The 12699-nt window shown below is 49.9% G+C and overlaps 1 protein-coding gene across 1 annotated transcript in view; it reads right to left on the reverse strand.

Annotated features, from left to right (window-relative positions):
* Positions 1 to 12699, reverse strand: part of COL22A1 (collagen type XXII alpha 1 chain) — a 259389-nt gene that overhangs the window by 52684 nt on the left and 194006 nt on the right. Inside the window, exons 44-46 of the mRNA XM_078441921.2 lie at positions 10517 to 10564; positions 5066 to 5179; positions 4644 to 4697 (exon numbers count right to left, since the gene is read on the reverse strand). Of these exons, the coding sequence (XP_078298047.2) occupies positions 4644 to 4697; positions 5066 to 5179; positions 10517 to 10564 (216 nt within the window). The remainder of the gene's footprint in view (positions 1 to 4643; positions 4698 to 5065; positions 5180 to 10516; positions 10565 to 12699) is intronic.

Below are 12699 nucleotides of genomic sequence, written 5' to 3' on the forward strand. Positions count from 1 at the left end.
TTACTTGAGGCCCGGTTATTGTTGGTCTTGAGGACTTGCACGCAGCAGGTGCAGCTGCCTGGCTGCAGGACAGAGGGAGATTTCTGCCTGACGTGCTTCACCCTCTGCAGCCATGTTTACTCAGTAACAGGACTGTTTTCCTTCTCTTCCACCTTCGTGGAGAGGTTTTCTGGACTGGGAGGAGATTCTGTTTCGGTTTTAATTACATTTCTTCCACGTCACCGTGTGCTAAGCGCACGATGTAACAACTACTTAGAGGGTATGTTCCTACCAGGGGCTGCTCTAAGGATGTGGGTTTCTGTGAAGCCACCAAAAAGGCAGTTCTCTCAAGGGGTTTACAGACTGTTGAGGGCAGGGCCTAAACTTTCTCAAATTAACGAAGTCTCTGCTACTAGCAGGATAAGGCCTGTCCCTGGATTTTCATGGGCTACCTCACTGCCTAGAAAACCTGTCCCCCAGGATGCCTGGCAAATCCCTGCCTCACTTTCCAATGCAACTAAAATCACCTCTTCCAGGGGCGCCTGGGTGGCGCAGTCGGTTAAGCATCCGACTTCAGCCAGGTCACGATCTCGCGGTCCGTGAGTTCGAGCCCCGCGTCAGGCTCTGGGCTGATGGCTCAGAGCCTGGAGCCTGTTTTCCTGATTCTGTGTCTCCCTCTCTCACTGCCCCTCCCCCCGTTCATGCTCTGTCTCTCTCTGTCCCAAAAATAAATAAAAAACGTTGAAAAAAAAATTTTTAAATCACCTCTTCCAGGTGGCCTTCCTAAGTAACACTTTGCCCAATGGCATTATTTTCCTTCAAGCCATTTACTCTTCTACTGACCCTTTGCTACAGTTGTTATTCATTCAAACAGAGAAACCACTAGGAGGACCACTTACAGTTAGAGGTACCCAGCACTTCCTTGTACCCAGCTGGTACCACGCCTGATGCCCTGTAAATGCCTCCCTGTTTAATCCTCAACATCCTCTTTGGGAAATAGGCCATATGGTTCTTCTTTTAGAGACGAGGGACCCTCGATTCAGAAAAGTCAAATAAATTGCCACTATCCCCAGACCCCATCCCTGAAAGTCAATGTTTTGTGCAGTACGAAAGCTCTAGAATGAAGCTGTAATTGATCATGACAGTGACCTCCCCAGGCCCAGCCAGCAGTCAGAGCCGCTGCAAATCTGCAAGATAAATCTTAGGGAAGCTGATTTCCCAGATGCAGGGTTGCAAATGCAAACAAACAAATGCCCTTGGTGATGCACATGACCAGTGAACACAGGGACGTCTGGCTACGAAAGAACGAGAAAATATTTGTAAGTGCTCAGCCACCAGTAGCATTTTCAGTGTACAAATTCATCTTCATGTCTGCAGGTCAAGCTGAGATCTTGTTTGATAAGCGAGAGAAAATGAAACAGTCCTCCCGTCTGTTTTCTGGAGAGTGGAGTGGGATGAATAACGAGCATGGAGTGGCTTGGGTTTGAAGCCAAGAATCAAGGCAAGCCTGTGAGTCCTCAGATGAGCTATTTAACTCCTCTGTGACTCACTTCCCCAACAGTAGGTGGTGGTAAGGGGAAGCCTCCGCCCCACCAGGAGCTGTCCTTGGTGCTGGAGTTGGTCCTAATATTACTAGGGTTAAACCCCTAGGGGATACTAACAGGGGGTAGGAGGTCCTGGAGTCCTGCCAGCAGAGATTCCCCTCTGTAGTATCACTTAGTAGTTTGGTAGTACTGGCATTTAAATCTTGCTAAGCCTCTGCTTCCTCATCTGTAAAATGGGACAATATGTGTACCTCCTAGCATGATGCTGACCATTGCAAGATATGATATTGTAAAGCAGGTAACCTGAGCATACTGCGTATGCTGCCCACTGTAACTGCCTGGGAGCTCATTAAGTAGGGTGGACCCTAACACCTGCCAACTTCTCAAGGTCATGATGGACTCCCAAGTGGAGACAGCTAGAACCCTGTCTTTCAGCTGCAGCATAATTTCTGTTCTTTTTCCGGGTGGAAGCATTCTTTGGCTTTCTCTGAATATGTAAAGGAACAAACCCTCTCTGGAAGCGAATTAGCAAGGAACAAAGGCAGAGCCATTGTCCCAAGACACCAGCACTTCAGGTGGGATTGGGCCGATAAAGAAAACAATCCCTACTTAGTGGAGGGAACTCCTTATCTGTTTAATTGATTTGCTTTTGTTTCTCTGCATAAAAAGCCCTTCCTCAGCAGAGGCTAAGCCCAGCAGCCTGTGAGTTGACAGCAAAGGTTACTTAAGGATCAGCTGAAAGTAGCCTGCAGAATCCTCCAGGGGAGGAGCTTAGCCCCAGCTGATGACCCCAGAAAGGGGGAGTAATTCAGGGTAAATAGCACAGGTGATGCTACACTTTACGGGTGTCTCTTAACTAACACTGCCCAGGAAAAAATCTCTTATTCCATCTACACCGAAACCTGATAGCTGTAGTTCCTAAAGCAAGAGCCCTGGGTATGTCAAAACCCTGTAAGACTTCACAAAGTCTATGGATCACAAACACTCTATGCCTTAGCCTGCCAGGCAGGCCTGGGAAATCTGGATGTTTGTCATCCTGATGCCCAACTGTTCCAGTGAGCGCCCTGTTCTTACCCCACAGTGTTGGCTTCCTTGCCTTCTAATATAATAATAAGAGGTCCAACCCCATTTTCAGGGTTGACCCTGGAGCAAGGCAAGTGAGCACTTGGCCTGGGTGTAACATGTAAGGAGCTCTGGAAAGCTCAGTATCCAAAATTAATAATAGGCCAATGCTGTGTTCTTCAAAGTCAAAATCAGTGCCAAATAATCCGAGATGAACAAACTATACAAATGTAAATAAATGGGGCTCCCACAGGGCTGGGATTAGGGGTTTAAGGAAGGTGAATGGTTCAAGCGTAGGGTTAGGTCCCATCTTTATTGAAAATTTTGGGGTGCCCAGGTGGCTCCATCAGTTAAAAGTCTGACTCTTTATTTCAGCTCAGGTCATGATCGCACAGTTCATGAGATCAAGCCCCGCATCAGGCTCTGTGCTGACAGCAAGGAGCCTGCTTGGGATTCTCTCTTTCCCTCTCTCTCTGCCTCTCCCCCACTCATTCTCTCTCTCTCTCTCTCTCTCTCTCTAAATAAACTTAAAAAAAACTTTAAAAATAAAATAGTGACATTTTGTTCCTTGTGAATCAACTGTACTAATTCTAAACTTTTTAAAATATTGCACTAAAGTCCTGTTTATCTTGGTTACTGAGGTTTTGGGCTTCCCTTACATCTTACGTCCAGGTCCTCCCCCCAGTCCCGGCCCTGTCGCTGCTGTGACCCCACGGGCTAAAAAAAGCAGGAGAAGCAGGTTGGTGCTGGGCCTGCATAGTGCCAGGCCTGGTGGAGGCACCCTCAGCAGTTCTCAGGGCCACAGGCCTGGAAGGTGACTGCTTTTATACCTCTCAGTTTGCCAGCAGGAAAGGGAAGGGCAAAAGTAAGAAGCTAGCCCAAGGTCATTGCTGAGTGGGAATGCCAACTCCAGAGGTCTGGCTCCTGAGCTCGCTCTCTCCTACTGACAATTTTCTGCTGAATTTCATGTCAGACAAGCCACGCCATGTCCCAGCCAGGCCACAGGAAGAGACACAGTGACACATTTGCTCCTGAATGTCGGGGTAGGGTAGCGTACATAGCTTGCAACAGCACAGGGTCTCCAAGGTAGTGATCAGGGACAGCCCCCAGGGGCACTGATGGTGGGGGAAGGCGACTGAGGGTGGAGGGTCAGCTCTCTTCCCCTCCTGGCCCCACGTCTGCACTCACACAGTCTCTCGCGCTTAGAGCTATGTACCATCACCACAAGGCGCTCAAATACACAGCCCAGACACCTGTTTTCGGCTGCCAGAGCCTCCCCTCCTGTTCTATGGTCGAGATCACAGCTCCTTCTTCCCGGGCTGGTCTCCCTGGCTCTATGAAAGCACAGAGCTTCCCTGCCCATTTTAGATGGGCGCCTCATCATTCCTGTGAATGGTAGTAACACTCACCCACACTGGCACAGCACTTGCCTAATGAGGTTATTTACTGAGTGACTAGTTCTTTTTGTGCATCACATCGTCCAATTCTAACAAATCTCTGAAGTTGCTTTTGTTTTTGTTTTAAATAGGCTTCACACCCAGCACAGAGCCCAACATGGGGCTCGAACCCACGACCCTGAGATCAAGACCTGAGCTGAGATCAAGAGTTCGACGCTTAACCAACCACGCCACCCAGGTGCCCCCTGATGCTGCTTTTATTCTTTCTATTATTGGGTGGTGAAATTAAGGTCCAGAGGGTCAAAGATTTTGCCTGAGACCACACAGCTCTGACTCGACCCAGGGCTGGTATTCAAATTCAGAGCCCTCTGACCCCAAAGCTCCAGTCTTAACCAGTGAGGACTCCCCACTCCAACCCACTAGCTCACTTCATTATTCAACCACTGAGGCATTTGTAGAGGAGTAACCTGAGACTCAGGAAGTTCAAGTGCCCCTTCCCAAGGCCACTGAGAGAGTCGGAGCCATGGTTAGACCCTGAATGTGGGTGTCATTGTTTTAAAACCATTATTCCTTCCCACTGGACATTACTCTTCCTCAAACTTGGATTAACCAGTGACATGAGCAGAAAGGATGCACTCAGTGTCAATGAGGGCTCACTGACCTGTGGTCCAGTGATTCCTGGAGGCCCTGGGAGGCCCCTGGGCCCAGCATCTCCCTGTAGCAGGAATAGGAAAAAAGAACAGTAAGAATCCGTGTCTGGAGCTTATACCCAGAGTCACCAGCAAGCTGCTGCCCTGACACACCTATTCACTGATTTCCCGCTGAAATTTCCATCTCCTGCCTCCATCCAGCATGTCTGAGCAAAGGGTGTGGGCAGGTGGCAGTACTGAGTGTGACCATGCATTCATGGGCATAGCCCACGTCTAATGGGGTGGCCAGTCCCCAAGATGACCCCCTGCCTCCCATATTCACACCCTTGAGTAGGCTCCCCCCACATCTGTACCAGAGAGGCAGGGCTGTGATCTCCAAAAATGATACATTTCATCGCGGGGACAAGGACAAAGTTTCCCCCTTTCTCCTTACCTTTTTCCCTTCTGTGCCTTCTCTCCCTGGCTTTCCCTGGAGACCTTTGTCCCCTTTAAAACCTGGCAGACCAGGAAGGCCCGGGGGGCCTGGAGGGCAGTCATTGCACACATCCTGGGGACAGTAAGTAATAGTTACTGGTAGAGCAAAAGAAGACACGTGCAAGTGATATAAAAGCAAACGGGTGGATCGAGTCGTTACCCAGAGTATTTGTGTCTAACTTTGCATTTTTCTCTTAATCTTAAATTAGATTTTAGTACTGATACATCTGGATTATTCCCTCCCTTCTCTCTACTTCTAGCCAGCCAGACTGCTCGAAGTAGAGCCCACAACGATGATGTCAACAGTGCACCACTTCCTGTGAGCATTTAATAACATTACAGATTTGATGCAAACATTTAGTATTCTTACAAAATAACATGTCCCATCTCTGAAGCTGGCGACAGAACCAAGCTGGAAGCCAAGTTCTCTGTCTTGTGTGTCTGCCTAAGTGGTTTGTACACAAAGCAGTCGAACAAAGGAAGCGATGGGCACACACCCAATGTGACCACACACACCTGGCATTGTTCTTTGTCCAAAGCAAGCATTTCATAAATGGTCCCAGGAACTGACCTTTGCTCTACTTCTTTGAGGCAGGTGAGTGATGTCCCTGGCATGATTCTGAAGTCCTCTGAGCCCAGGGAACATGATTTCTAATTTGTCTGTGTCATCCCAAGACCTTGCAGTTTGGAGTGCAGTGTGCAGCAAATAAAACTCACTGGCTTGATCACACTGTAGCCTGTGTCCTATCCCAGAGTCCTGCTAGTTTCTCTGCAATCCTCCCTCCCCTCTTGTGACAAAGATTGGATGAGATAATACAGAGGAGGCACTTAGAATAATGTGAGATCATTCCCAGTGCATTTAGGTAGTAGCCTCAATTCATGCCTGCACTCGGTGACTCCCTCAGTGCAAAACTACTTGCAAAGCATCCAGTTAGGCTCCACACCTTTCTGCTTTGAGACCCGGTGAGTACACGTCTTGAAGAGTTCATGCTTACATGGCGTCCATCGGCACAAAACAAATGCACCAACCACAGCCTTCCGATTGCTCCGCCAGAGGCGTGTGCATAGGCCCGTGGCAGCTGCACGTTTGCATACTAACGGTGACAGTGTGGGTAACTGAGCATTCTTCTTGGTCTCTAACTCAGGATGGTTTCTGACTCATAAAAGCAACTCTGAATGGCTTACTTTCCTTTCATTTGCCTCACTGCTATTCAACCTTTTAAACAAATGTTTACTTTGAGAGAGACAGAGAGAGAGAACGTAAGTGGGGTAGGGGCAGAGAGAGAGAGACAGACGGAGAATCCCAAGCAGGTTCCATGCTCAGTGTAGAGCCCGACGCAGGGCTTAATCCCAGGAACCACATGATCATGACCTGAACCAGTTATCAAGAGTCAGATGCTTAACCGACTGAGCCACCCAGGCGCCCCTCATATGCAACCTTTGAAGAGTATTTAGAAATCTCCTGCACCAAGAAGCCTTCCTGATTGCTTCAGATGGGGGACTGCTTCTGACTCTTGCTCCCACAGCCCCAGGAACTCCTGCTATTGAAGTGCTTGCCTCGCTGCTGACGTGGTCCGTGTACAGGTCCGTCCCTTCCCCACCACGCAAAAAGAAGGTGTGGGCTCTCAGAGACAGAGGTAGAGTTGCTTTATCTTTACATGCCCAATTCAGAGCAAAGAGCCTCCTGCGCATCACGAGTTCAGTAAGTAAATGAACTAACCAACCCAACTGCCCTACTGACCCTCTGACCTTTTGACGTCCTGTGCCATCTTCTTTTAGCAGGTGGTCTGAGCCGCTGGTTGAATGTTTTCTAGAGGCTGGGGAGTGCCAAATGTTGGGGTGTACGGAGTGAAGGTGAAAGACACAAACCAAAGTATACTGGTTTTGGCTGGTGTGTTTTGTTTGGAAGAATAGCAGATTCGGGAGGAAATCCCCTATTCCTAGACCTTCTCTTGTGGTTCTTTCAAACGAGGTATCTCTATGAAACTCTGCAGCGATGGGTGTACGCTCTGTGGGAATGGGGCTAACGTGGGGGCACCAGAGATTCTGGCCACTGAGCTGTGGCTGGAGGCACTGGTGGACACAGTGGTGACCCGGAACCATTCCTTGTGGTGGGATACATACCATGAAGGGGTTATCTGTATCTACCTAATATAAAATCTCCCCGCCTCCCTATTTCTTTCCAATTTCTGGAGGGCTCGCAGCCTGGGTCTGTCCTCGTCACAGATTCTGTGTAGGATGGCTCATTGAAGATGAGTTGTAGCAGGTCCCCAGACCTAACAGTGTGGGGGCTGGACTTACCACACTGACCCAGTCCAGGAATCCAGGGAACACAGTGAGAGCAGCCCCCAACCTGCAGTCGCATCTACGCTCACTCTGGCCCCTGGGACCCCCGGTTCTTCCCGGCCCTGGGCTACCCCAAATGCCTTGAGACTAAATAGGGTTCTGTTTGCAAGAGACCACACGAAGCCTCTGTCCATCTGGGATCCTGGCTTCACCCCTCTGAGTCTCAGCCTCCTAATCTGTGAACAGAGGACCTCAAAGTCCGGTGAGAAATAAACAAGATAATGCGTGAAAAATGCCTGACGCCACGCCTGGCACATGGTGACAGCACAACGAATCTAGCTGCTAATGCACCCCTGCGATTTCTGTTAGTCTTTCCTTCCCTGAATCTGTTGTCTTGCCTCATCTACCGATAAGATGCCCTTGGTCATCAATACCGGCTGCCAACTTCTCTACTTAACCGAGCTGTTCAGGCAACTCACTCAAGGCCTTTGAGTCCATTCCCTTATCGTAGGGTCATTCTCCTTCCTAAGGGGATTGTTACAATATCTAAATGAAATAATGCAGGCAGAGCCCCAGTTGTGTTGCAGGGTTCTTTGTGTGGGGTCTATAAATGCTGATTCCCTCGGTCTCTACCCCCTTTCTTTTGTCTGGGATGTTTTCATCAAACCCAGCTCACTGGGTTGGTAGTCAGCAGGGTACAGTACAGCAGGTAAATGCACCAGAAAATGCCTACCAGAGGGAGGAATGCCACAGACTTTGCTTTGTGAAGAAAGCAGTTGTTGCTTTCCAGGAGTAGAGAGAACCTCCAGGTCATCTTACCCAACCTCTTGCCAGATACCTGAATCCTTGCTGCAATATCCCTGCCAAAGGGCTACTGTGCAGCCTACCCGTCCAAGCTCCAGGCGACAGGCAGGAAACTCTCCACCTACCTGTACTTTATCAGGTAGCTGTCACAAGCTCTGGCCCATGCAAGACGAAGTCAGATGACAGGGGCGTTAAACACGGGGGCCAGCAGCTGGACACACTAGGTTTGGGTCTCAGCACTGCCATCATCCAGCTCTGTGACCTTGAACAAGTAAGTGCCTTCCCCAGCTGGGCTCAACCTCCTCCTTTGTAAAATGCAGACGTAACAGCGCCCACCCACTGGGTTGTTTGTGAAGATCAGATAAAATAATATTTCTCCAAGGGAGCCATCTGATTGATGGAGATATCCTGAGGATGACCTTGCTGGGCACACATCCAATTGTGGAAGTTCATTTCACCAGGACTCTTAGGAGATGAACTCTCTACCCAGGCAGTTTTCCAACTATGAGAATGAAGTATGTGATGGTATAAATTCCTGGGGGCAGAGATAAATATTCTGCAATAAAAGGTGCCTTCTCAGCAAGGGAGGGACTTTCCACCAGCCACCTGGCCCAGACCAGCAGTCTTTAACCTGCTATAAAGTAGGGAACGATAACAGTACACTCTGCTGACCTGGGCAAACCCACTTGGCCCCAGGCTGTTGTCTACAGGGTTTCCAGGCAAAGCGCAGCTCCATGGCTCCAGGGAGCCTCAGGCACCACCCTGAGTGTGGGTGCCCACTTCCCTCCGGGGTCCCCAGCTGCTCTGATGAACACAGCTGCACCCTGTAGCAGGTAAGGAACACCAAGCTGACTAAATGTCATTTTCAATGCTGTAGCCATAAAGCATGAGGCTCCACATTACTGTTATCATTGGCAGAAAGGCTGGGACGTCTTGAGGTAGAAATCCTTGCAGGGGAGGGACAGGGCTGATGCAAAGCCAGCTCCTTCTAGAGCAATGGAATTATGAGAAATGATTTAGGCTCATAAAACCCTGCGATAAACAAGGAATTGAATCAATAGGTAATGATTTCTTGTCATGTCCTTGACTGTGAAAAAAGCTTTCTCTTGTCAATTAAAATCAGGAAAGACTTTCTACTACTACTTTAAAAAAAATGTATAACTTTCTATCAAGGCATCTCAATGTGTACAGAGATTACAAATCTCAGGCTTCTGGAAAGGTCTTCTTTTCCCTTTTGTTTTCCTCCCTTGCTCTCAGACATGAACTCTGTTTTGTTTGTTTGTTTGTTTGTTTGTTTTGGCATCACCCAAGTGTTTGGAATGCAGGAAGTGAGGAAGAGGCTGATCACACAAATGCCAAGCTTCACCCTAAATTAAGACAAAGGCTTGACACAGAGCCAGGAAAAGTGTCCTCCCCACTCACTGCAGTGAGACTGTTCTTTCTGAAGCACAGGCCTTATGCATCTGTCTTGCTCACAGCCTGTCCTGGCCTCCACCATTTAAGGCCCGAGGCCCTTGGTCAGGCACCTGGACACCTAGTGGTCTTGGCTCAATCTCAGCAGAGGGATGTCCAGCTTCTCAAGGCTCTCGGCATTCATGGACAAGATGGACAGGTTCTGAAAACCATCTAAGTCTGAACCCAGATCTGGTCTCCTCCTGGCCAAGGGGCCCAGAAGCGGCCTTCACCTCCCTGCACCCATACCCTGGCCCTTGCACTGGCAGGACGCACACCCAAGCTGCCTGACTCTGCCTACGGCCCCCTGTTCAGAACACGAGAGACAGCCCTGTGTGGGGTTAGAGGTCAGTCTCTGAAATCAGCGAGGACTGGATTTTGCATTCCTAGAAAGACACTGACCTTCAGGGTCTCAGGCTCCTTACATGCCAACCTACAATGCAAACGGTACCAACCTCCTAGAGCAACTGTAGGAGAGAGATACACACCCAGCATTTAGCACAGGCCTGCACAGGAGAACTTTCTGTGAGGACAGAAACGCTGTGTATCTGTGTCATTCCAATAAGACAGGCTCTAGCCACATCTGGCCATCATGTGGTTGGAACGTGGCTAGTGGGACCAAGGACCCGAATTTTTAATTGCATTTAATTTTAGTTAACTTAAAGTTAAATTGACACCCATGGCTGGTGGCTGCCAGACGAGAAAGAGGATTGAGCACATCGCCGGGCACACAGGGAGTTCTCAACAGCTGCTGGCCTCATTGACACTAACACACGGTTGTTCAAACAAAAACCCCCACAACTTATTGAGATCTCCAACTCCCCATCACCATTTTCAAAACGCATGCACATTTGCTTCATGCTTTTACCTTGACCAAGAGATTTATGTCCCCTGGAGACAGTAGAGAAGAAGGCCCCTGCCAAAGTAAAAAGAAGTCAATACGGACACACACAGACACGTGCACACAGTGTATCCCATTCTAGCCCAGTGTAAGGGCTTCAAAGTGTGCCCCATCACGCAGAACTCATCTGTGCCCTGCACACCATGCAAAAAGCCCTGCATATGTCCCAAGCCGAGGTGGCACGGGAAGAAGTCACTTCTGTGGTCACCATACAGGCTGTCAGTCCTAACCAAGTCTGACTGACATCAGCCTTTCTGGTCCCCAGTCCCCTTCTGCTGGCCCGTTCTCCTGGTGGCCTCTCCTCCCTGCCCCCCTCAAAACCTCATAGGTCATATGGGTGCTGTGGAAGGCAAAGGGAGGCACTATCCTGGATTCCCCAGATGGGTAAGAGCCGTTGCCATCAGTCATTGACAACCTACTATGAATTTAAAGCCACTTTTCCAGCTCTCCCCAGTGAAATCGCATTCTAATCCTCGCCCTTCATTATGGGTTGAAGGAGTGTTAATTCTGGGAAGGGGATCTCATTAGTCAGGGGTAATTACAGAGCCTCTGAAGGTATGTACGTAGAAGTCTGCAGGTCCCCAAATTTGCAGTCAAACCCACTGAGTTGGAGTGTGCTGTGTTAGGATTATGGCCAAGGTGGGGTGGAGGCTGGGTTCATACTGGGGTATAAGGAACACACAGCTGGAGGGAAAGCAATGCTTAAAAGGCAGACACTGAAGGAAGAGAGAATTCTTAGGTAGAACTGGAGTAGAGGGACATGGTTATTTTGCAAACTTCTAACTTCTGCAACGGAGAAAGAGTGCCAGAGAATCCAGTCTCCAGGGGAAGGTATTAGATTTTCCTCTATAATATGGGAAGCCTGTGGCCACAAGTGAACATACACTGCTGAATTCTTTTGATTAAGCCTGTGTTTGAGTTTATGAATTATGAATTACCTCTAGCATCCTGGGGACGCTGACACCAACACCATTTTCCAGGCTACCAAACCCCTTTCCCTGACCCTCCAGGGCTCCTGCCGCACCCTGCGGCTAACCAAAGCCATGTGTCGGTGGCACCACGTACGTTTGCCCAGGATAACCTTGGTAGTGACTGTGGATGGGTGTGGTCTCCCGGGCTCCTGGGTACAGGTGCTCTATCACAGACCCTCTGGACTGTGACCCAAGGTGGAGACCCAGGACAAAGGCTGGCAGACTCCGATTTGGAGGTGCCCAGGCAGTGCCAGCCCCACAGGCAGAGCTCACTTTGAGTGCGGCTGCTACAACAGAAGCCGAGACCTCCCTCGTTCTGAGCGAGACCCTCTGCAGGAAGGCCTACCTCTGCAATATTGTTTATTAAAACTTTAATTTAAAAGCAGAAAGAGGTTTTATCCTGAAGCCTTACATTTTTCCCTGGGAAGTTAGTACTGTTCAAATCGGGACATGTGCATGCTGCTGGTGTCGCATGAGCTGCGATGTTTCCATGCGGCCATGAGAGCCCCCTGTGTAATCAGAGTCGGGCCACACCAGACCACACAGCCAGGCAGCACTCACAGAGACAGAACAGGGAGCAGATGTTCAGTCTAGGTGCAGCGTGGCCTCGGGGAAGAGTTTAATTAATGCCTTGTACCCTCTTCCATAAACCTCTCGGGGTAGGTCATGTAAGAACAGACAGGAACGGGTCTGTGGGGTGCAGTGCCTTCCGAGGGTGGGCACAAGGTGCTTAGCCGTCTGCCAGGCTGGCCTCTGAGGAGTCACTCACACATGGGTCATTCCAGGAGTGACGGACAGGTAGGCAAACAGACGGTGGGAAGTGCTGAGGCCAGTCTGAGCCCTCCTCGCCTCCTGGTGTATCGCTCCACCAGCTGCTGGGGAGGCAGGCTGGAAATGCAGGACTGACCCATACAGGGGTGACACACAGTGGCCTCGTGTCAAGGTGGGACAGTGCCGTGGTGCCGTTCACAGATCCAGGTCCCCGTGGGGTCAGGCCAAGACTCCCTTTCCCCTGCCCTGTCCTGCCTCCCTCGATCCTCACGGGCTTCACCCTCAACCCATCTGCTGCCCAAGAGTCCCCCCTAGAGGCGCAGAGAGGGGCCCAACCCTGGACGGGGATGCCCAGTACAGGAGTCCTGTGGGTGCAGCGCCGGAGAAGTGCTCTGGGACCGTGCAGTA

The sequence above is a fragment of the Panthera onca genome, chromosome F2, assembly GCF_046562875.1.
Source record: "Panthera onca isolate mPanOnc1 chromosome F2, mPanOnc1 haplotype 2, whole genome shotgun sequence".
NCBI lineage: Eukaryota > Metazoa > Chordata > Mammalia > Carnivora > Felidae > Panthera > Panthera onca.